The sequence below is a fragment of the Leucopleurus acutus genome (assembly GCF_964270905.1).
Source record: "Leucopleurus acutus genome assembly, chromosome: 10".
Classification (NCBI taxonomy): Eukaryota; Metazoa; Chordata; class Mammalia; order Artiodactyla; family Delphinidae; genus Leucopleurus; species Leucopleurus acutus.
This window is the reverse complement of record NC_139153.1, coordinates 69055960-69081723: the sequence shown is the minus strand read 5'-3', so window position 1 is coordinate 69081723 and position 25764 is coordinate 69055960. Positions and strand designations below refer to the sequence as shown.

The 25764-nt window shown below is 39.4% G+C and overlaps 1 protein-coding gene across 1 annotated transcript in view; it reads left to right on the top strand.

Moving 5' to 3' along the window:
• The window catches only part of BTBD9 (BTB domain containing 9), a 412377-nt gene that overhangs the window by 286363 nt on the left and 100250 nt on the right, over nt 1–25764 (top strand). Inside the window, exon 8 of the mRNA XM_082847528.1 lies at nt 22628–22817. Coding sequence (XP_082703654.1) covers nt 22628–22817 — 190 coding nt within the window. The remainder of the gene's footprint in view (nt 1–22627; nt 22818–25764) is intronic.

Below are 25764 nucleotides of genomic sequence, written 5' to 3'. Positions count from 1 at the left end.
TGTCACTGATTTGAGTAAAATTAAGTGATTATATGATGTTGAGTGCCTGGTAGGTGAGCCAGTCTGGCACGAAGTGATCTTTTTGAATTTATTGGCTCGTTAATATTGTGAAGATGGGTATGTTTCTTTTATAGCTGCACTCGATACTTACCTTTTTAAAGACAGGAATCTGTACAGTGCTACAAGAGAGAAATGTACTTAAAAATCACAGCATTACCTGTGGTAAAATTATCATAAAAACTACCTCGTACTCAAACAGGGGATTGCTTCAATTCTGCCCTCATAATGACAGGAAATGGTCGTTGGTGAAGTTGTTTTCCATGAAGCTGTGATGAAATCAACTAAAATGGTAATAAAGTGGAGAGTAAAAGTGAGGGACTCAGGTGAGATGTAAAAGTACAGAAGGTGTTAGAATGTTCAAATTAGGATCTTCAGGAAATGATTCTGTAAAATATTAAATATGAATTGGTTGAGTTCTCAGTTCAGAACTGTCAGCAGTGCAGGCAGGTCTCGTGGCTGTTGGTGGTGGATTTCCCTGCATGCTGTCCCCTGCATCCTGACTGGGTGGCTACCATTTGGCTAATGGCCAGGGAAGCTGGATAACAGAGAAGTGGTCTTTGGTGGCGAGTGATAGTTTAGGAAAGGGCTTAGAGCCCTATTTCCTTCCTTCTTGCTCAAAACTGAGGAACTTGTCGCCCCAGGAGCATTATCATATTTTTTCCAATGATCCTTTGATGAATTAATGTTCAGTAGATGCCTGTTATAGCAAACTGGAAGCACACCTCAGTAAAACCTCAGTGAGCTGTGGAAACACACTAAAGTATATATCATCAGAGGTATTTTTTATACTATAGACATAACTGTTGATACTATGTTCCAAATGTCACATCTATTCCCTTCTTGCCACCACTGCTGCCACCACCCTAGTGCAAACCACCCCCATCTCTCCTGCACTGTTGTCTGTCATGCCTGCCTACTCAGCAGTGTCCCTGCATCCTCTCTAGTCCTTGCCATTGTTCACTACACTCCTATTGGAACACTCCTTTGCTCAAAATCACTCAGAGCCTTTCCACTGCTTTTAGGATAAAGTTCAAAATCTCCACCATAGTCCTCAAGGTCCTGTATAATCTGGTGCTTGCATGTACCTGCTTCATCTCGTGCCAGTCCCCATCTAGCTTTCTGCATTCAGGCTATGAGCCTTCTTTCCATTCCTAGAATGCGCCATGCGTGCCCTGACCATGGGGCCTTTGTACTTGCCATTCCCTCTGGAAAGCTTCTCCCCCTCTCCTCATTCTCAGCCTCACTGCATCACACCCCACCCCATTTATCTCCTTAACCTCCTATTGATCATTTAAATTGCAGCTTAAATGTCACTTCTTAAGAAAAGTTTTGCCTGACCCTCTACCCCCAGTCTGGGTTAAAGTTTCTTTGTATGATGCTAATAGATCTGGGTGTTTTTCTTCCAAGTACTTAGTTTCATTTGTAACTATACATTTGTTTATCTGGCTCGATAATAGAATGGACTGTGTCTCTTTTGTTCACTGCTGTATTCCCAGCATGTGAAATCTCAATATTCAATAAATATTTACTAGATAGGTGGATAGATGGACAGTCCGATGGAAAGAAGGAATGATGTGTTGCCTTCTGAGGACCAGAAGATCAATGCAGATTCTGGTTCTCACTCTGCTGCTGATTTGTTGTGTAATAAATAAGTCACAATCTCTCTGAAACTCCAATTTCTCAGCTATGAAATGAGAAAACTAACCCAGGGCTTCCCTGGTGGAGCAGTGGTTGAGAGTCCGCCTGCCAATGCAGGGGACGCCAGTTTGTGCCCTGGTCCGGGATGATCCCACATACCGCGGAGCGGCTGGGCCCGTGAGCCATGGCCGCTGAGCCTGCGCGTCTGGAGCCTGTGCTCCACATCGGGAGAGGCCGCAGCAGTGAGAGGCCCGCATACCGCCAAAAAAAAACCAAAAAACAAAAAACAGAACTAACCTAATGATCTGTTCTTTTGTGTTTAAACGAGTATCCTTTTGGTTTAGATAACTGTGTTCATTATATACCTTAGGCCATAATGCATCATCCTCATTGATCCAGGCAAGGCCTTCTCTTTTATTTGTGTTTACCCATCTTTGTTAAACCCCACTTCTGCTTCCCTCCCCTTATGACCATTTCTAAGATGTCTCATTATGTCCTTAATACGCACGTATATTTGGAAAATCTGTAATGTTGGGAGAGAGTTGTATATGTGTATTAATCATCCAGAATGTTTTTATGCCATAAGTTTTTTTCATAACTTTTCTGACCTAGTATTATGGTTTTATGACATCGTTGTTTCTTAATGCTACTTAGTATTTCATCATAATAACTATAAATATATTATCAGTGAATTTATATAGTTCTTACTATTTGCCAGACACTGTTCTAAGCTCTTGACATAAAATCATTTAACCTTCACTACTGTCTTGTAAGGTGGGTACTGTTATTGTCTTGCCGTTTCATTCATTCCCCCGGTGATAGAGACCTAGGTCGCCTTCAGCTACTTGCTCTCAGAAACAATGCTGCAATGAGTTTCTTTGTGTTTGTCTCCTTTGCATCTTTTTTCTGAGACCTATATTCAAATGTATGATCCCTGAGTACTAAAGCATGCTTACCTTTTATTTTGATCCATACTGCCAGATTGCCTTCCTGCAGGGCAGTGCCAGTTTACGCTCCCACCACCAGGAGTGCACGAGAGCCCTTTTCCTCCCCATGTCCGCACCCACACTTCATATATGTGTTTTTCTACTCTGCCGTTATGATGGCCATAAAGTAGTATCTTGTTATTTTAATTTGCATCTCTCTAATCCCTAGTGATTTTTTTTGGCCACCGCTACTGCTACCACCCTAGTGTAAGCCACCACCATCTCTCCTCACCACTGCCCTGGTCTTTCTACTCATGGGTCTCCCCCATCCTCTCTAGTCCTTCTCATTGTCCTTCACCCTCCAGCCAGAGTAATCTTACTGGAACACTCCTTTGCTCAAAATCACTCTTTAACCCACTGAAATGATAGATGTTCTGATGATGACCCATACTTGCATTCCTAGGATAATTGCTTCTTGGACATGATGTATTTTCTAAATAATTATTGGATTTGTTGGCTAATATTTATTTTAGAGTTTTTACACCTATTTTCTTAAATAAAATGGGCCTATAAATTTCTTTTCTCATCTCTAAGTCATTTTATAACCAAAATTACATTAAAATGACTTGAGAAGCTTTCCCTCTTTTTCTGTTTTCTGGATCAATATGTAATAAGATATAAATTTTCTGTGCCTTGGACTAAGTGCTCCTCAAGATTCTTTTCTAACCATAAATTCAATGACTTGATGAGCTACTGTAGCTCTGAGTTTCTTACCAGTGCTTCACTGGTTGTGTGGATTAGTCAAGCAAGTTCACATATATCCAAGCCCTCAGTCATGTCAGAAAGCATTAACCTCCTATGGGCACAAAAGTGTATGTTTTCCATCCTGTGCCCATGGAAATGGGCTGAAACGGGAGTTCCATAGTCAACTGGTATCTCTCTTTATTCATTTGTTTCATTAAATTTTAGCCACAAAAATTTTAGTGTATAAATTGTATCTAATGGATTTCAAGGAGCCCTCCTGGCCTCCCTCCACCCCAGCTGATGTCCTGGCCTCTCCTTTCCTTCCCCATAGAAACACACTGCTTTATTGTATTTCCTCCCTTCTTTCTGGCTGCACTCTTCTCTTTCCTGTCTGTCTGATCTTTATGGGTCTAGAGGAGAATTGGGTTCTTTGAGCCTGCAGACAAAGAGATTGCCAGAAGGGTTGGTTTTGGCAAGATTGGAATAGTGGGTTGCAGAGGGAGAAGATTTGATCTCTGCAAAATTGGCAGGTGATTGAAAAGAAATTCTCATGCTGGTGTGTAGTTTCGTGATAGAGAGATTCTGGGGTAGACACAGGCTGTTGGTGTGAACACCCAGTAGCTTTAAAGAACTTGGGCAGTGCACACTCAATCTCTTCAGTTTAAACTGCTTTGATAAGCTTTGCATCATGGTTCTCTGAATCTTGTTCTCAGAGCTGGAATGAAATCAGAACATGTGACATTGCTGCTCATATATCTCCCATTCTTCTTAGTACATATTACTTTAAACTGTAATAGTAATTGTCATATCATTTTATTTTTATTTCTCATCTGGCTGAGGACACAGTGCAGGCAAAGAAGTTTATTCGTCAGACAGGGGCTACCTGGCGAACACAGTCCATGTAATGGGAGTTAAGCTGAGATCCAGAGACTGACAAGCTATTAAATCTAAAAGGCAGGATTTCTTATGGTAGATCGGATATAATAATTTTATATCTCAGTATTTTATATATGTGACATTTTGTATAATATACAATTAACTGCCTGCTTTTGACATTTGAAAGTTAATGTGAAGGGAGTTATAAAACAGACACTGTAAACATCACCTCCCAAAGTGAAGTGGTAAATGGCTATCGGCCTCCAGGAGGGTGAGACCTAATTATTCCTCACAGTGCACTCTGTACCTTTTTACTACCAGTTTGGGTTTCATTGTCTTTGATAAACAAGATAATTGATATAAATGAATATGATCCTGTAAAATTGTTCCCTAATTGCAGGTTTTCAAGCTGGAGGTATAATTTTCCTTATGGCACAGTACTGTTAATCTTTAAATGGGTAGGTTGGTAATCTGCCTTTCATAAGAAGACATTAGGTGAGTCTCTCCTTACCAGAGCTGATAAAAGCATTGGGTGTACCCAGGGCACAGGAAAAAATGACTAATGGTCACATTAATGAACAAGAGCATGTGGATTTTTGAGCGGGAGGCTTACAGTTGGGAATGCAAGAGAACTATTTTGGAGGTGAAAAGGAGATGCGGTCTTCCTCAGGAAGAGAACAGAGGCATATGTGCTGCAAAGGGAGGTCTGGGCGCCATTGGCTTTCCCCTCCTTCCCCAGCCCCAGCTCTGATCAGTTAAATGCTGATTTGGCTGCACTGGCTGACCTACAGGCTGAAGATCTCAAACAAGGAGACCCTAACGTGCTTTCTCCTCTTATTTGGTGGAAGGGGACTGGGGCTTTGCTAAACTACCATTTTGTCCCTTAAATTAATACTCAGCGTTCTCGATCCTCTTTTGAAAGGCTCTCATTAGGAAATGTAAAGGGCCAAGCGAGCAAAAGAGGCGCGTATGTTTGCACCCAGCGGGGAAGTCTGGGATAAGATCATTGGCAGTCTTCTTTGAAGAACCCATTTCTCTTTACGTATAAAGTACAACCAGGAAGAGTGAATGAAAAAGAAAGTGGGTAAACGCTTAGGAGAGAGTATAAAATGGCGTAGCCATGACTTCTTTTAGGGTAATGTTGTGCAACTTAGCATTGGAGTCTTGGTGGTTTAAAAAAGTAATAATTAATAATTATTGACTTGTCTAGGGCATCTAGTGTTTAGTTTTAAAAACTAATTTAAGGGCTTCCCTGGTGGCGCAGTGGTTGAGAGTCCGCCTGCCAATGCAGGGGACACGGGTTCGTGCCCCAGTCCGGGAAGATCCCACATGCCGCGGAGCGGCCTGGCCCGTGAGCCATGGCCGCTGAGCCTGCGCGTCCAGAGCCTGCGCGTCCGGAGCCTGTGCTCCACAACGGGAGAGGCCACAACAGTGAGAGGCCCACGTACCGCAAAAAAAAAAAAAAAAAACAACCCCCCCCGCAAACTAATTTAAACTCATGGCAAGGAAAACCATGGTGAAATGAGATTTCTCCCCGACAGTTCTCCTTGGCAGTGTTATCACAGCCTTTCAAAGATCCAGCTTGCTAAGGGTAGCTTGCTGTCCAGCTTAATGTCATCTCTTCTCCGAACTGGTGCGCTGGCTCCCTCCCCCCTCTCCCTCTTGAAAGGTTAGCCTTTCTTCAGAATAGTACAGGTTTTTCCAGCGACATCTGTCAACTTGGCAACGAGCACACCCTAAGGAAATTATGAAAATTTGAAGACCATCTAAATACTGTAGGGAACCTTCCCTCTCCCTCTCCCTCTCCCTCTCCTTCTCCCTCTCCCTCTCCCTCTCCCTCTCCCCCTCCCCTCCCCCGGCCCCCATCCTGCTTTCACCCAAGAAGAGTAGAGCACCCATATGGCATTTATCACTGTCCATATCACTGGTAAACTGTAAGCCTATTTGTGTCTGTGATTTTTTTTTAATGCGTTTTGATTTGTTCATTCAATGGTGATAGCTCATGAAACCTCAAAGCAGTGACTATCCTAGAAGGCAGGTTGTGGACAGACCCCTTTGTTTAATGAAAGGAGACCCCCCCCCCGCCAGCCACTGTACTGTTAGCACAAAGAGACTTCTTTGGTCTAATAACTCCCATGATCTTGATCTGATTCAGTAGGTCAGAAATTGCTGTCCCCAGCAAATATCGACCAGAAGGAAGTGCTTTCTTGGTTTTTCTGAAACTGCCAGCTGCATATTACACTAGCAGGTGCTAATAGGTTTTTGCTGGTCAGTAGAATTGTTATTGGTTCTTCCTTTCCCTGCTTCCTATCCTTTTACAATTACAAGGTGACTCATGAGAATAAAAGTCTCACCTCTTGTGTAATACCCAGATTTCTGAAATGCTGGTCCCACCTACCCATACCATGTGGGGAAAGCCTGGCTCTTCATGACTAGGGAAGCACCAAGCCTGGATCCTGTGATTTTTTGAAAATCTCAGGATGCTTTTGTGAACATGATCTAATTTATTCTTTCAATATTCATAAGAAGGCAGAAGGAGGAAGGGATTCTTTTCTTTATGGGTAAAGAAACTGAGTCACGGGGTGGTTAAATGGCCTTCTCGAGATTGCCTAGGGCATGGTTTGCAGAACTGAGGTGAGTTCCTCAGGTACCTGCTTTCCAGTCCGTTGCCTTGGTCCAGTGGATGTTCGAGCTGAAGGCAGGCAGAGGGTAGCAAACGTTTTTCCTCTCAGAATTAAAGTATAGAGACATGATGCAAAGAGAGCTAGAACTCAGAAATAAGATACTTCCTAACTGACAGGTCCCAGAATATTCATAATAAACTTCTGTTTAAAAATACTCACACCCATTTTTCATTTCCCAAAGCACTAAGTGTAAACCATTAGAAGAATAATTAATTGAGAGTAGTAGCAGAAGGTGCTTTTTAAACTGCCTTTTATTGTATTTTAGACAAGACTCATTTCATCATACACTGTAAGCCTGCTGGAAAACATAGCATGATTCTGTTTCTTCAATCTAGATTAACTTTGGCCTCCAGAGGTAGTGTAAATCGTACTTTTTCCTGAGTTTTTTTTTTCTCATAACTACTTTACTTAGGAGTATGAGTAAAGTTGTTCCAGGGAACTTACAAGACTTTGATTGTCAGTCTTTGAAGCTAGGTAGACAGATTTCCCCAGGGACCCCAAGTTCGCCTGTTAGGGAGCAAAACCTCAGTCTCACCCAGGGGATTGCTCAACTTCCCCACAGCCCTGGGCTGGCCCCTCAGGTTAAAACTGGGAGAGCCCAGGGAGGCAAGTTTTCCCTCAGGCATCCTGTGGGATTTGATTACAGAGTCTCAATTCTGAAAGCTCAATATTCAGAAGTTAAGACTCACCTTTACCTGTATGTTTCTTCTGAATTCCAGTCTTGCTCCCTTGAGATTCTCAGAGATTCTTTCCTTCTCACACAGTTCAATCCAGGTTGCTTTGTGGGAACTAAAACATGTGAGAATTTGGTGTCATCTCCCACCTTTTTCTCTCTGCCTCCAAAATCTGTGGCAGGCAGTTTCTGCCAAAGTGGAACTGTAGGAGCATACTTGCCACAGATCTGATTGGGACATTTTCTGTAAAATGTACAGGATTCCACTTAATGTTTGATTGCCTCACTGCTGATAACTATTGTTAGTAAAATCTCAAATTTTATATTTATTGATACGTTTTAAAGGACCGTCATTCAAGATCATAAGACTCAAGTTATCCATTATCTCAGAATCATTCTGACTTAAAGTTTGAACCAGATACATCTGCCAGCTTAAAATGACAAAAATTTTAAAAGGAGAGAGAGAGAGAAGAGCTACTACTTTGTTAAAGGGATGGTTTAAAAAAAAACACACAAAAATTTCTGTGCAAACCACTGCTTCTTTTGTGGACCTTTTAAAAAACTCTTGTACATCTTTGTTCTATACTTAACACGAATGAGAAATATTCCCCCAAAGCTGTGGTGACATCTCTGATCTTGAGTCACAAAATTGTTGTGACCTGAGAAGACCTTTCAACCACTAGTGTGGAACAAAAATAACTCTGTTGATATCAACATCTTTTAGGACATAAGGAAAAATAAGTCCATGTAAAACTCTTATACTACTCATAGAAAAAGATGCCCTTTACATTATAACTTATAAATTTTTTTGAGAAAGGGTTTCCTAAACTTGCAAAACCAATTTCAGTGACTTTTTGTATGTTAGGTATTTTTCCCCATATCAGCTTAAATAACTTGTCGTGATGTAGGGGGCAGATGTGGAGTCTTTCTCTGACAGATTTTGTCCAGAGAAAAGGAAAAAAATCACCCCAATGAGATATTGCCTATTAGTTCAAACACAGAGTTAGCCGTTTGGGCTATCTTTTTTCTTACATCTGGACATTCCTTTGTCCTAAATTTAAAGGCCTCACCTGCAGAGTGAATCCCCCTTTGATACGCTGCAGTGCTTACCGCTGTTAAACATCTGATGCTTGATTCTTTAAGGTCTTTTTGAATGGAAGATTTTCACAGCTAAAACCCGCAGCCTGAATGCTGGAGTTTGAAAACTACAGATAAGAGAGTAAACCTCTTAAGCAGTTAGTTCTGGAAGGTGCTTTGTGAATTCACTAATCCTGGTGAACATGCCTACTTGGCATCCACTGACCCCACCCCACCTCACCTTTGCCCCTGGGAATAACCACCTCTGATTTCTCACCTCCGTCTTCTATAAAACTGCCATGTTCTCTGAAACATGTTTGGAGCTATAACTTTCTAAAGTTATAAAGTTTGCATACTTTGGGAGAAGGGAAAGCCACATTTAAAGTTTGGAAAAGTGTTACCTCTTCCTGTCACTGGCTAAATAGAACCCAGCATGATTGTCAACGTCCTTATAATCTCAAGATAGGGTGTGTGATTTGGGCAACGTTGGTGATGTTTAGAATTGGAGCTATAACAGGAATGATGAGAACACAGATTATACTGACTGAAACAGACAAAAATGAAAACAAAGAAAAAAGGAAAAGAGGCTCAGAGGAATGGGTCGCCAGCATTGAAAAGGCAAGGTCTGGTTTCTTCCCATGGGCTTCCCCTGCAGATATGGAGAGATGGTCATGACTGAATCCTTTGGAATTGTGTTAGGAAGCGGCCTTTCCACGGTGCTGGGAACCGGGGCATATTTTGGAAAGGAAAAGTTTAAAGGGTTTTCTTCAGCAATGTAATGTGATATACTATATGATTGAAAAGTGATTTCTTTTTAATTGAAATATAGTTGATTTACAATGTTGTGTTAATTTCTGCTGTACAGCAAAGTGATTCAGTTATACGTATATACATTCTTTTTGTTTGTTTGTTTGTTTTGCGGTACGCGGGCCCCTCACTGTTGCGGCCTCTCCTGTTGCGGAGCACAGGCTCCAGACGCACAGGCCCAGCGGCCATGGCTCACAGGCCCAGCCGCTCCGCGACATGTGGGATCTTCCTGGACCAGGGCACGAACCCATGTCCCCTGCATCGAAAGGCGGACTCTCAACCACTGCGCCACCAGGGAAGCCCTATACATTCTTTTTTAAATATTCTTTTCCATTATGGTTTATCACAGAATATTTAATATATTTATTTCCCTGTGTTATGTAGTAGGGCCTTGTTGTTTATCCATTCTATATATAATAGTTTGCATCTGCTAACTCCAAACTCCCACTCCATCCCTCTTCCACCCTCTCTCCCCCTTGGCAACCACAAGTCTCTTCTCTATGTCTGTGAGTCTGTTTCTGTTTCATAAAAGTTCAACTCTGTCATATTTTATATTCCATATATAAGTGATATCATATGGTATTTGTCTTTCTCTTTCTGACTTACTTCACTTAGTATGATAATCTCTAGTTCCATCCATGTTGCCGTAAATGACATTATTTCATTCTTTTTTATGGTTGAGTAGTATTCCATTGTATATATATACATCTTCTTTATGCATTCATCTGTCAATGGACATTTAGGTTGTTTCCATGTCTTGGCTATTGTAAATAGTGCTGCTATGAACATAGGGGTGCATGTATCTTTTTAAATTATATTTTTGTCCGGATATATGCCCAAGAGTGAGATTGCTGGATCATATGGCAACTCTATTTTTAGTCTTTTGAGGAGCCTGCATACTGTTTTCCATAGTGGCTGCACCAAGGAAATTGATTTTTTTTTTTAACCTGATAGATAAAACCAGGAATGAATGTAACTTAGTGCCAGTGTTGCAGAATACATTTTTGTAGCTTTTTGATAGTTTCCAAGAAAAATGGGCTTGTGCTCTAATTAACTATTGTTCATTTACAGCTGTTCAGACATAACAGCTGTGAGTATTTTTCCCTTTAGAGTAAGTTGACAGAAGGTTGGATTGCAGTTGGGTTGGAAGCTTGCCTGGTCAGCAACAAGTTCCTATGTAGGCCTGTGGATAGGCCCCTAGGGTAAGTCCCCCTTTAAAAAAATAGTGTAGGCCTGTAGGGGAATATCTAGATGTGACCTTAAGCTGATAGTCCTAGTTGTCTTTTTGAAGGAAATATTTTGTAACTGAAAATCTTGGCAACAGAGAAGAATCTCCCTGAGACTGTTAAGTACTTGATGGCTGCGTGAACCACTGTGCTATTAGAAAACAATTTGCAATGAAAACAGCCAGGGAAACATTGCATGAAGCCCAACACAAGCACTATTTGTTTGTTTGTTTGTTTTTTTACTTGCTCACTTGTTTATTTCCTTTTTGTTAAACATCTTTATGGGAGTATAAGTACTTTACGTTGTTGTGTTAGTTTCTGCTGTATCAAGCACTGTTTTTGAAGATGACAGTCCTCTGTTAAGTGCTATTTCACTTTTAAAAACTGTTTCAAATGGGTTTTTCCCCCTATCTCTCAAAGGTGATCTCTGGAGACAGTTAAATAACATGTCAGTCTTATCTTTAAATATAGCTGGTACAGGTGGCCCTCAGGTCATGTCCTAGTGAAGTAATACTGCCTTTTAAAAAATTTATTACTCCTGAATTAAATTTACAGGCAGGCTGTTGGCCACCCTGGTGCTGTGTAAGAACAGAGGACAGTACAACTGTTTTCAGATCACTTTTTCTGCAGTTCCCCACAGTGTGAGTCATCCCAATATTCATACACTTGCAGAATGTATACACTTTGTTAACATGCAATTTTTGCATTCAGAAGCAGCAAATTAAATTTGTCTGAGCAGAATTGCTATGTGCACAGAGGGGGAAAAGTAATTTCTGCCCAGGCACTTCCCCTTTGCTCCTAGCACAGGCTATTGTAATAGGTAAGTCGCTGAAGGATGGCAAAGGGAAAACCAGAAAGAGACAGATGCGAGATTCTGGGCTTTAGCAATATGGTTTTGTAAACAAAGTGACACAAATTGGGGCAGAAATTCCAGTGGGACAAGGGAGGAAACTGGAAGACTGGAAATACAGCACAAAGCTGAGCTCCATCCAGATGGTGTTTTTAATAAATTTATCAGACACATATGAAAGACGGTAATGAACATTCAAATGGGGCGTGGCCCGGCCCCTACGGGAAGAAAAACAGTATGGCACCTTCTGTGCGTTGCAGTCAGTTAGAATCACTCTCTAATTTTTCCCAGGAAAAAAGACCACAGGATTTATTCAAACCATTGAGTAATTATTATGCAGTCCAACTAGGCAGGCTGAGGTTTGTGTTTCTAGGAAGAAGAATTAATAACAGAATTTTTTCCTGCTGAAATGAAGGAAGTGGTCTATATTAGTAAACCCAGTGGTGACATTTAGGACAGACCTCTTCTCTGAGAACTCTTATAGTATGACTATAACCCGATAGCAATACTGTCAGGCATAAAAAAGCTTCCACAGTCTTTACAAGTCATGTTATTATATACATTCCTCCTATTCCTCCTGTTCTCCCCCAAATGGTTTCCCTATCAGAAAATATTTCAGTCTACCATGAGTGACCAGTCTTTCTGTATGTGGGACAAAGTTTTAGGGGAAGAGAAGCTGAGAGAGCTGAGGGTATATGTAGTGCTTATAAAGCAGCTCTTCTGCAGTGGGCATAATTGTTTTCTTTTTAATGTTTAGGTCAAGACCCAGAGATTGATCATACTTCACTTTTCTAAGAAAACTTTCCCTTAGAAAGCAGTTTTTTCTGCTTTATTCAGTAACTTTTAGATTTTCTAGCTTTTGGTAAGGAGCTATGTTAAGTGCCACACCTATATATGCATGCTTTTCCAGCTCTGATTCATTCTTTCAGCAAATATTTATTTAATAACTGGTATATGCTAGGCACTCTTTCTTATCAGTTGGGAATACAGCAGTGAAAAAAAGAAACAAAAGTTCCTGCCCTTATGAAACTCACATGCTAAATCTCCAATTGTCAAGTTAGATCAGATTGAAATACTGGTTTGGATATTAAGAATTGGCCCCGTGCTGGAATTATGGTCTCACCTTGGTCATTTACAGAAAGTCTTTATCCACAGGGTTTGTGCCCAGGTCCCTATCCTTCTCTTCTTTCCACCCATTGGCATCATTTGGTCGTTATATTGTTAATTTGACTCATTGTTTAAAACATAGGAATGAGAATTAAGAAAAGTGCTGATCTGATTTTCTACCTTATGGAATAAGTACAGTTGCTTATCAAGTTGCTAATAGAGTTCTAGCAAAAGCAATTTCTTGAAAGGAAATTTGGGAGTTGGTGTAGATTTCACTAATACAGTCTATCTCTGTGTATTATATGTGTCCATGTTTATCTGTGTTGGACACCCTTTGTAGATCCAGACTTTGACTGAAAACCATTAATGAACGATGATGTCAAGATCAAAGTGGAAACCATGGAATACTATTCTCCAGCACATAGATATAGGATATTTTGTTAAGAAGGCACTGTTTTTGTTTTTGAAATGTACTTTTTTTTAAAATCCCGACCAGGGATTGAACCAAGACTCACAGCAGTGAAAGTGTGGAGTCCTAACCACTGGACCGCCAGGGAAGTCCCAAGAAGGCAAAGTTCTTTAATGTAGCATATGTTAGACTACCTTAAGATTCCAGAGGGTCAGAGGGTGATATTACTAGGGCAGTTTTGCTTAGAGAAAATGTTGGAGACTGAAAGAATCTTCTTTAATAAATATTTCTAAATATGTCTTTAGAAAAGGAATTCTGAGTGCTTATCCCAGCCTTTTTTCCCAAAGAGCTTTAAACCATATCACTAATGATTTCATGATCGTCTCTGATGCTGCTGCATTAATTGACTAGTTAAAATCAGATCATCTAGGGATAAAATTGTGAGGCAGTAAGGTAGCTTAGGAGGAAATTGATAAACTCAGGGAGAGTCAACAAGGACAACCGTCAAGACCTAGTGGATACTACAGAGCACATCAGCATTGTAAAGAATCCTAAAAGGTTTATCCTTTCAAACCCTCTGAAATTACTTGCCATATTTCTGGTTTTCATAAAAACAGTATTAACATTTGTGGAATTTAAAAAATAACCAATATTCCATTTGTGGAAAAGAACATAAAGAACATATATGTAAAGTTTGGAGAGCAGGAACACTCACATGCTCACCACCCATCTTGAGAAATAGAACACTACCAAATCTTTTTTTTTTTCATCTTTATTGGAGTATAATTGCTTTACAATGGTGTGTTAGTTTCTGCTTTATAACAAAGTGAATCAGTTATACATATACATATGTTCCCATATCACTACCAAGTCTTTAAAGCCCTTTGTGTGTTCCCCCCACAGCACATCCCTGCTATCTTCCTATCCGGAGGTCACCATTCATCTGAATTTGTGTTTACTACTCCCTAGCTCTCCTTTCTAATCTCACCACATAGGTGAGATTCACTAGGTGTCTATCACTGAACAATAGAAGTGGAATTGTACGCTTTGTATTTTTCTGACTTGTTCTTCTTAACCAACTTTCTTTGTAAGATTGACCCTTGCTAATACACATAGCTTCAGTTCACTTATTTTCAATACTGGGTAGTTTTTGTTTGACAGTGAAATTTTAAAACTCAGTGGACAGGTTAAACAGTAGATGAGACACACCTGGAGAGAAGCAGTGAACACAAACAGTAATTTAAAGAAATTACCCAGAATGCTTCAAAAAGAGGTAAAGAGGAAAAAAATGAAAGGAAGGTTAAGAAGTAGAGAGGATAGAATGAGAAGTTCCAACAGAGGTCTAATGGGAATTCTAGAAGAAAAAAAAAAACAGAAAATGAGGGAGAATCAATACTCACAGAAATAATGGTTAAAATGTTCCAGACTTGATAAAAGCCATAAATGCTTATATTCAGTCCTGAGCAGGATAAATTTAGTCTGCATCTAGGTACAACATAGTAAAATTGCAAAACACTAAAACCAAAAAGAAATCCTTAAAATTAACTGTGGAGAAAAAACCGAATTGCAGCAGTTAGAGGGATAGCAGACATAACAGTAGAAGCTAGAAGACTATGGAATAATATCTTAAAAGTGCTGAGGAAAAACAGCTTTTCACTTAGAGTTCTATACCCAATTAAACTATTTTTCAAGAGTGGTGGCAAAATATACTTTCAAGTGAAGACTTTGCTGAATGGATGTGTCTTAGAAGGAAGTTGAACCAAGAAGAAAGGAGGATATAAAAAAAGTAAAGGTGAATAAATTGGTGAATGTGAATAAATAAGTTTTGGCTGTATGAGGTAATAATAATGATGACTGATTTTGAGAGTCTAAAACAAGGTAGAAGTAAAATGTTAGGTAAGAATAGCAAGCCAAGAGGCAAGATGATTTGTATGAAAAAGTGTTAAGATCTTTTATATTGTTCAGGAGAAGGGAATATGTGATTTTTAATTTTAGGCATTGTTAAGTCTGGTATGCATATATAGAATTTAGTAAAAGAATAGAAATAGAACATATAACTTCCCAATCAAATCAGTAGGGATAGCTGGTGGGGAAAATAAAGGAAATTCAATCCGTTAGAAAATAGGAACAGAGTAGACAGAGAGGTGGGGGAAGCAGCAGAGAAAAAAAAAACTTGTAAGTAGAAATAAAAGTGAGTTAATGGGACTTCCCTGGTGGCGCAGTGGTTGGGAGTCAGCCTGCCAATGCAGGGGACCCAGGTTCGAGCCCTGGTCCGGGAGGATCCCGTGAGCTGTGGAGCAACTGGGCCCATGCGCCACAGCTGCCTGGCCTGCTCTCTGGGGCCCGCAAGCCACAACTACTGAGCCCGGGCACCACAACTGCTGAGGTCCATGCACCTGAAGCCCATGCTCTGCAGAAGGAGAGGCCACTGCAGTGGAAGGCCCGCACACCGCCATGAGGAGTGGCCCCCTATCGCAGCCTCTGGAGGGGACCTGTGTGCAGCAACAAAGACTCAACACAGCCTAAAATAAATAATTTTTTTTTCAAAAAGTGAATTAGTGTACATCAGTAATAACAATTAATATAAGTCATGTAAATCTGCCAGTTAAAAGACAAAGGACACTGAATTTTTCAAAAATCTAGTTATATGTTATCACAAGAGACCAGAAAAATAGAAGAGTGATGCTAAGGAAGCAGTAGCCAAAATAAAGGCACTATATTTATTTGACATCAGAACATGTAGATTTTAGGGCAAAGGATTATTAGAGATAAAAAATTACACTACATAATGATGAAAGGTTCAATCTACCAGTTAGATATAATTCTAAAATAATATACACGAAATGATGTGTTCTCAAAATACATAAAGCAAAAATTGACAGAATTACAAGGAGAAATTGACAGATCTACAGTCATAGTGGGAAATTTAAACAAACCTCTCCCATTAATTAATAAACATGTAAGTGATTTGAACAGCTCAGTAAGTTTGATATAGTAGATATATATAGAACCATACACCTCCCAAATTAGAGAATACACATTCTCTTCAGGCACATGTAAAATATTTATAAGAACCATGAACTAGACCACAGAAAAGCAAATCTCATCAAATTCTACAAAGTCGGTATCATACAGACCACACCTTTTTATCCACATTACAGTGTAATTAAAAATCAGTAACAAAAACTTGAAAAGTTAAAAAACATTCTTATGAATAATTTGTGAAGCAAACAAAAATCTTAAGGGAAATTAGAAAAAACTTAGATGCAATCAACTTTTAAAACACTTTATGTCAGAAAACCCAGATGGAGGAACATTCTACACCATAGTTGACTCTAATACTCTTCAAAACACTGTATATTAAAACTTAAGGGTAAAGATAAAGCAGGACTTAGAGGTAAAATATTAGCTTTAAATGCATTTATTAGAAAAAAAGAAAATGTTTTGCTCATTATTTGCTTCAGATATTTAGAAAAAAATAGAATAAATCCAAAGAATAGAAAGAAGAAATAATAAAAAGAGCAGATTTAGTGAAGCAGGAAATAAAGAAAATAATCAGCAAAATTGAAAATTGTTTTTTTGAAAACACTAATGTAGTAAACAAACATGTATAGGACTGACAAAAAAAGAAAGAAAAGGTACAAATAAAAATATTTGGGGGCTTCCCTGGTGGCGCAGTGGTTGAGAGTCCGCCTGCCGATGCAGGGGATATGGGTTCGTGCCCCAGTCCAGGAAGATCCCACATGCTGTGGAGTGGCTGGGCCCGTGAGCCATGGCCGCTGAGCCTGCGTGTCCGGAGCCTGTGCTCCACAACGGGAGAGGCCACAACAGTGACAGGCCCGCATACCACACACAAAAAAATTATACATATATATATATATATATATTTGGAATGATAATGAGAACATACTGTGAAAATTTTTATGCTAGTATATTAGGATTTTTTTTTTGTCCCACATCAAGGCTTACTGCTTTCTTTTTCTTTTTCATTTTCTTTTTTAACATCTTTATTGGAATATAATTGCTTTACAATAGTATGTTAGTTTCTGCTTTATAACAAAGTGAATCAGCTATACATATACATATATCCCCATATCTCCTCCCACTTGAGTCTCCCTCCCACCCTCCTTATCCCACCCCTCTAGGTGGTCACAAAGCACTGAGCTGAACTCACTGCTATGCAGCTGCTTCCCACGAGCTATCTATTTTACTTTTGGTAGTATATATAAGTCCATGCCACTCTATCACTTCGTCCCAGCTTACCCTTCCCTCTCCCCGTGTCCTCAGGTACATTCTCTACGTCTGCATCTTTATTCCTGTCCTGCCCCTATGTTCTTCAGAACAATTTTTTTTTTCTTAGATTCCATATGTATGTGTTAGCATACGGTATTTGTTTTTCTCTTTCTGACTTACTTCACTCTGTATGACAGACTCTAGGTCCATCCACCTCACCCCAAATAACTCAATTTCGTTTCTTTTTAAGGCTGAGTAATATTCCATTGTATATATGTGCCACATCTTCTTTATCCATTCATCTGTTGATGGGCACTTAGGTTGCTTCCATGTCCTGGTTATTGTAAAAAGAGCTGCAATGAACACTGTGATACATGACTCTTTTTGAATTATGGTTTTCTCAGGGTATATGCTCAGTAGTGGGATTGCTGGGTCGTATGGTAGTTCTATTTTTAGTTTTGTAAGGAACCTCCATACTGTTCTCCATAGTGGCTGTATCAATTTATATTCCCACCAACAGTGCAAGAGGGTTCCCTTTTCTCCACACCCTCTCCAGCATTTATTGTTTGTAGATTTTTTGATGATGGCCATTCTGACTGGTGTGAGGTGATACCTCGTTGTAGTTTTGATTTGCATTTCTCTAATGATTAGTGATGTTGAGCATCCTTTCATGTGTTTGTTGGCAATCTGTGTATCTTCTTTGGAGAAATGTCTGTTTAGGTCTTCTGCCCATTTTTGGATTGAGTTGTTTGTTTTTTTGATATTAAGCTGCATGAGCTGCTTGTGAATTTTGGAGATTAATCCTTTGTCAGTTGCTTCATTTGCAAATATTTTCTCCCATTCTGAGGGTTGTCTTTTCATCTTGTTTATGTTTTCCTTTGCTGTGCAAAAGGTTTTAAGTTCCATTAGGTCCCATTTGTTTATTTTTGTTTTTATTTCCATTTCTGTAGGAGGTGGGTCAAAAAGGATCTTACTGTGATTTATGGCATAGAGTGTTCTCCCTATGTTTTCCTCTAAGTGTGTGATAGTGTCTGACCTTACCTTAGGTCTTTAATCCATTTTGAGTTTATTTTTGTGTATGGTGTTAGAGAGCATTCTAATTTCTTTCTTTTACATGTAAATGTCCAGCTTTCCCAGCACCACTTACTGAAGAGGCTGTCTTTTCTCCATTGTATATTCTTGCCTCCTTTATCAAAAATAAGGAGACTATATGTCCGTGGGTTTATCTCTGGGCTTTCTATTCTCTTCCATTGATCTATATTTCTATTTTTGTGCCAGTACCGTACTGTCTTGATTACTGTAGCTTTGTAGTATAGTCTGAAGTCTGGGAGCCTGATTCCTCCAGCTCCATTTTTCTTTCTCAAGATTGCTTTGGCTCTTCGGGGTCTTTTGTGTTTCCATACAAATTGTGCAATTTTTTGTTCTAGTTCTGTGAAAAATGCCATTGGTAGTTTGATAGGGATCACCTTGAATCCGTAGATTGCTTTGGGTAGTTTTGTCATTTTCACAATGTTGATTCTTCCAATCCAAGAACATGGTATATCTCTCCATCTGTTTGTATCATCTTTAATTTCTTTCATCAGTGTCTTATAATTTTCTGCATATGGGTCTTTTGTCTCCTCAGGTAAGTTCATTCCTAGGTATTTTATTCTTTTTTGTTGCAATGGTAAATGGGAGTGTTTCCTTAATTTCCCTTTCAGATTTTTCATCATTAGTGTATAGGAATGCAAGAGATTTCTGTGCATTAATTTTATATCCTGCTACTTTACCAGATTCATTGATTAGCTCTAGTATTTTTCTGGTAGAGTCTTTAGGATTCTCTATGTATAGTATCATGTCATCTGCAGACAGTGACAGCTTTACTTCTTCTTTTCCGATTTGGATTCTTTTTATTTCTTTTTCTTCTCTGATTGCTGTGGCTAAAACTTCCAAAACTATGTTGAATAATAGTGGGAGAGTGGGCAACCTTGTCTTGTTCCTGTTTTTAGTGGAAATGGTTTCAGTTTTTCACCATTGAGGACAGTGTTGGCTGTGAGTTTGTCATATATGGCCTTTATTATGTTGAGGTAAGTTCCCTCTATGCCTATTTTCTGGAGGCTTTTTATCATAAATGGGTGTTGAATTTTGTCAAAAGCTTTTTCTGCATCTATTGAGATGATCATATGTTTTTTCTCCTTCAATTTGTTAATATGGTGTATCACATTGATTGATTTGCGTATATTGAAGAATCCTTTATGCTAGTATATTTGAAAACTTAAACAAAACACAAAATTCTCCTGAAAGGGCCAGGAATATCTAAGGTAATTTTGAAGAAAAACAGAGAAGAAGGCGAAGGAGAGGGAAGACAGGTGTTCAGTTTGTAAAATTTTATGATACTGTAAAATTATAGTAATTAAAACAATAATGTAAAGGCACAAGGCTAGGCAAATTAAGGAAACAGAGTACAGATCTTAAAAAGAGATTTAGATACGTATGAAAACTTTATACGTGACTAAAGTAACATAAATTAGTGGAGGAAAGCGATGAACTGTTCATTAAATGGTGCTGGGGAAATTAGCTAACCTTATGAATAAAAGGTGAAAGTAGATCTGTATTTAATAGCATACCAAAAATAAATCCTAAATAGATTAAAGAACCAAACGTGAAAAGCAAAATTTGAGAACTTTTAAAAGAAAATATAGGGAGATATCTTTATAAATTTGGGGTTGGAAAGAATTTATATACAAGAAAGGGAAAATACAAATCATATAGGAAAAGATTAAATATTTCAACTCAACATTAACCAAGAAAGGACTGACATCCTGCCAATGAGGTAACTCATAGCCACAAGTGTAATTCCACTTCCGTATGTGTGTGTGTGTAAATATATACATATATATGTCTTACATATTCCTTGAAGAAACTCTTACCTATGTACACAAGAAGACACGTTTGTAATCACAAAGAAAACAATGGTTACAATCTAAATGTCCCTTTGGTATATTTATACATTGAAATATTTTATATACTTTACACAAGTGAACTAGATTTATCTGGCTATTGAACGTTCCTTCATCCTGGTTTAATGTTTATTGTAGACGTTAATATTGTTGACCATATATTCCCCTTCTTCTCCTGGGCACACAACAAGTTAGCCCTCTCCTAACCCCTTTGAAGTTAGGTAAGGCCCTGTGACTTGCCTTAGTGAACAAAATGTGAGCAAAGTGATGTGTGTTGCTTTGGGGGAGGAGTTTTAAGAGCCAGTGCCCAGTTTACTCCCTTCTCACTGCCGCTGTGATTGAAGAAGCATATATCAATCAATACAAAGCTTCCGTCACTAGGTTCCCTGCATGATGCAATGCTCAGAGTCACCTTGCTGATCATCGTTGAATGCATAGTGTGGGTGAAAAATAAATGTGTGCTATTTAAGCACCTGGGAGAATGGAGGCTGTCTCTTACTGCAGCTTAAGCTACCTACAGTGTGATTTTATGTCTCAGCTCAGTTTATTGTGTATCTTGTGCCACTTCCTTTAGTTCTCTCTTCCAAATCACAGAACACTTCCCCTTTTCCATGAGATGGAGGTACCATGACTTAGCCTCTAAATATAGTCCTTTATCTCTTCTCCTTTCAAAGTCAGAGGGGGGCTTTTCTGTAAGCCCCTTCTCTGCCAGTACACTGCTCTCACAGGTTACTTTACCAGAGATTCTGCTTATTGCTTTAGAGTTAAGCTTCATAGTCAAGGGATTCATGGCCAGAAAATCCAGTCTCTCTCCCTTCCTCCTTCCCTTCCTCTCTTCTTTATCTGTGGATGGCTCTCCTTATCTACAGAGAGCAAAGCAAGCAGTGAAGGTATATGAGATGAGGGAGCAAAGCAAGTAGTGAAGGTAGATGAGGGCTCGAGTACAGGCATGCCCACCTTTGAAAAGTTAATGCATTGCTTAGAAGATACATGGAAGATTATTTACTCCGCATCATTATAAAGTTAGAAATGTTTTGGCATGATAGTAGTACTGCTCACCCTCTCTCTTTGCATAGAGTATAATATTATACTGAAAAGTATAGTATATATCTAATAAGAAATTGTCTTTTTTTCAAGCCATTTTAAAATTTTGTAAAGTAAGCTACACATCTTGAATGTAAGTAGCTAAGGTTAATTGTAGATTTAGATTAAATAGTTTAAATTTCTGAAGAAAATCGCAGCACTAGTAAATGCACAAAAAAGGTCCCAGTGGACTTAAAAGGCTCTCACCTTTTATCATTCTCTTCTCAGTGTTTAGAGAATCTACATCATTTTTGGACGGCTGTATCATTTTGTGGATACCCTAGACTTTTGTAAATGAACAGGTGGATGTGGACTTGAAGTATATAGAGAGACACAGAATCAAAACAGAGCTGGTGTTTCAGAATGCAGCAGTTCATGAACAAAGAGATGAGCGTATGTGTTGAATTGCTCAGAATAGTAAACAGACAAAAAAGGGAAATGAATCATGGCCGAGGGCAACTGTATATTCTGCAAAGGGATTGTTACCATGTCCTGGATTGTTTTCCTGCTTTATGAATTCTAAAATACTGAATCTATATATGTCATGCTTCTTTAAACAAACGTACTACATTTATTAAGTGTAATAAATATGTACAGTTTAGAGAATACTAATAAAACAAGTGCCTATGTACCTATCGCCTCACGAGAATAGAAGAAAACCAGTAGTTTTGAAGCCCCTCCAGGATTTCATCTTGGAAATGAAATCAATTAATGTTTGGACACATTGGTAGGTGTCCCTCCAAGATTTTATCTCCCTCTTTCTCATACAAATGATCATGAATTTTGTGTAATAATTCCCTGGATTTCCTTTAGTTTTACATTTATATATGTATCCCTAAACAAATTATATTTTTAGTTTTGCCTTTTTAAAAAGCTTTGTATAAATGAACTCATGCACTGTGTTTTTCTGTGCGTTGCTTTTCTCACTCAACATTGTTTTCTGATTAATCAATTTGGATATAGCTGTAGTTAATTAATCTCAACTACTGTGTGGTTTCCCACTGTAGTAATATTTCACAATGTATTTATCCGTTCTATATTTTATGGGGTATCATGTTTCTTTGTAATAAAATTCTTTAGGGTTAATTGCTACATGTGGTTTGGTTTGTTCCAGCCTCAGGTTCATCTTTTTTGAAAGCTATTTGGCATGGAAATGTGTTCATATCTTGAGATAATCAAGATGCTCTAATTTCTATTTTATTATTGATAGTAATTAATTAATTTTGTTCATAGCACACTGGTGGGATATATTTGGCTTCTTTATCTTGATGCTGAATCTTGTGTTGGATTCACAGTTCCCATGGAGAACGTTGCAACAATTGCTGATTGTGCCAGCGTGATTGAAGGAGTCAGTCGGAGCCGAAATGCCTTGCTGAATGGGGACACTAAGAACTATGATTGGGATTCTGGCTATACATGTCATCAGCTAGGAAGTGGTGCAATTGTGGTTCAACTGGCACAGCCATACATGATTGGGTCAATACGGTAAGAAGATTCCCTTTCATTTATTACTTTTAAAATGGAAGACATGTGCAAATTGTGTTTTGGTACATTGACGATCCCAGTAACTTCAGTGAAGATACTCTTCTGTTTTTTGCTCTAAATATTGAGAGGAGGGGGTGGAAAAGGAGGGACAAAGACATACAAGGTGCTTGTTTGGATTTTCTGGTGGGGAGTTGCACCAAAGTTAGACTTGTGGAGGGACTAGTTTAGATTTGTGGAGGGCGAGGACTAGGGCCTCTCTCTGGATACAGCACAAGTCTCAGTTTGTATTGGTTAGGAACTTACAGGATATCAAAATCATTTTCAACTGGAATAAATGACTTTATATATGAACCAAACAGATCTGAATATGAAACCTGGTTCTAAAAGATCTTTTTACTAATCTTCACGTCTGGATTTTTGGTTGTTTTCGTTTTGTTTTGTTTTGTTTCGCTTTGTTTTAAGAAGGGAACTTTAACCCACTATTGCTTGATTTGTAGGATCATATAATTTTAAAATGTGACACTGGTGACATCTCCCAGAGGATATACTTTAGTTCAAGAGAGTCATCTGGGTCTCAAATAGGCTGCTCTTTTTTTTTAAGGTTCTAAGAAGGTCTCTGAAAGACTAATGTTGTGTGTGTGTGTATATATATATATTTTTTAACACAAGATATTTTACATTATATCTTAGCCTGCCAGAGGTAGAGATGTTGGTGAGACATGACTGCCTTCCTACCATCATGCTGTACCACATTTTCCTTACTGTTTCCTGTTCTCATTTTAAAGTTAGTATGTGTAAAGAAAGAAACAGCACAAAAAATAAGGTAGTGGGATTCTAATAGACAGAGGTTTATTGATGTCTAAGCTAATAACTGCAGAGGTTAATGCTGCTTGTCGATTCCCTGGGGTACCCTGACAAGTGATGCTGGATTTCTTGGAGAATTCAGACTGTTGGTTTCTTCATTTAAATTGTCAACCTCTTTTCATAAAGGGCCACATACAGGCTGAGTACCACAGGCAGCAAATCACAGATAAAGAAGCCTTGAATTCATACTGCAGGCCAGACAACTCACTTCGTGCTTAGGAAGGGGGAGGACACAAGCCACAATCAGTGTGGACAAGCTAGCAGTATAGATAAACTTCCGTCAGATAGCCATCAACGCGCCCTCCTTCCTTCTTCTCAGCTGCACGCATTAACTAAAGTAATCATAAGCCATCTATTTAATAAGTCATTCTAGAATCTTTGTCATAAATGGTGTGAAACTTATCTGAATATTTCCCATTACAATCTTTTTCTCTTTACTTTAAAAATCTGGAAAACAGTTGTCCTTCTCTTGTCTTAGAGTCTGCACAAATTCTTGACGATTACCAATCGTGTCTCTGAGATTGCGTCTGCAATTTCTTTCAGAAGGCTTGGTGTGTAACTCATCTGAGCAGGAGACTTGAAATCATTTAAAATGACTAGATACTTTCTTTCACTTCACCTATTTGGGGCTTCAGTTTTCTCTTATGTTTGTTCTGCCATTTCTAATTGGAAAACCAGTCTTCTTGCCAATGAAGATAGACACAAACTGGCAGCTTAGCAGCTCTGCCCACTCTCTTTTAGTGTTCCCTGTATTCTGTCTGCTTACCTGGCACCCCACATTCTCCACCCCCCATCCAACAACGGTCCCTGTGCATCTCAAAGCAATATGTCAGAAATGGAATTCCACCATTCTCCCCTTTCCCTGCTCAAGTTGCCTCACACTGCGATTTCCTCATCTGATTTAGTGGTACTGCTCATCCACCCATCCACTGAGCCAAAAACATGGAAATCTTCCTAAACTCCTTCCTTTCCCTCACCTCCCCCACTGAACCAGTCAGCTGTCAATACCAGCTCCTACATATCTCACAAATCCTTCCTCTCTTCCCCATCCCCACTGCCATCACCATAGTTGCATCTTTGTAGTTTCTCTTCTCTACGTAGCTCTTCCCCACCTGCAACCATCTCCCACACTGTTACCACAAATCTGATGTGGTCATGCCCCTTCTTAAGAGGATTCATGGCTACTATTTGCCTTAAGGAGAAAGTTCAGACAACGGCATTAAGAACATGTGACTTGGGCTTCCCTGGTGGTGCAGTGGTTGAGAGTCCGCCTGCCGATGCAGGGGACACGGGTTCGTGCCCCGGTCCGGGAAGATCCCACATGCCGCGGAGCGGCTACGCCCGTGAGCCATGGCCGCTGAGCCTGCGCGTCTGGAGCCTGTGCTCCGCAACGGGAGAGGCCAAAACAGTGAGAGGCCCGCGTACTGCCAAAAAAAAAAGAACATGTGACTTACTTCTGTCCGTACAGCCTTGTCTCCTGCCTCTCCACCACCCCTACACGTACTGTCTCAGCCTATCCAGCTACTTGCAGTTTTGCATGTGTCACGCCTCTCTTACCCCATGCCTTCAACTCTTAGAACATGCTGTTCTCATTACATGTGTGTCTCACTACCTTCTCATCACCCCTTTTTACCTGGCTCTTATAAACCCTTCAAGACTTCACTCCTTTGGGAATGCTTCCCTAACCTTCTATCATCTCCTGGGCTGATTTAGCCATCCCTATTCAATGATTCCATACATTCTGTATGTAATTCCTCCCAGAGCATTTGTCATGTTTGTATTATGATTGTTTACTTGCTGCCTCCTCCCAGCCTCACCCGATATATGAAGCCTGTGACAACTCAGAATAAGTGTTCCTTGACAGATTGAATGTGCAGATGAGGTAGTCTATCAAGATAGAAGGGGAAATTATAGCGGGTATAGTGGGAGATCTAGAATTCTAGATCGAGCAGGGACCTCATGAGGTCATTGCCAAGGTGACAACTCAGAAAGAGACAAACAAGCTTTTCATGTGGCAAGGCTACCTTGGCCTCTAGCTCTACTCAGTCAGAGATGTTGAATCTGACTCCAGATAAAAGGTGTT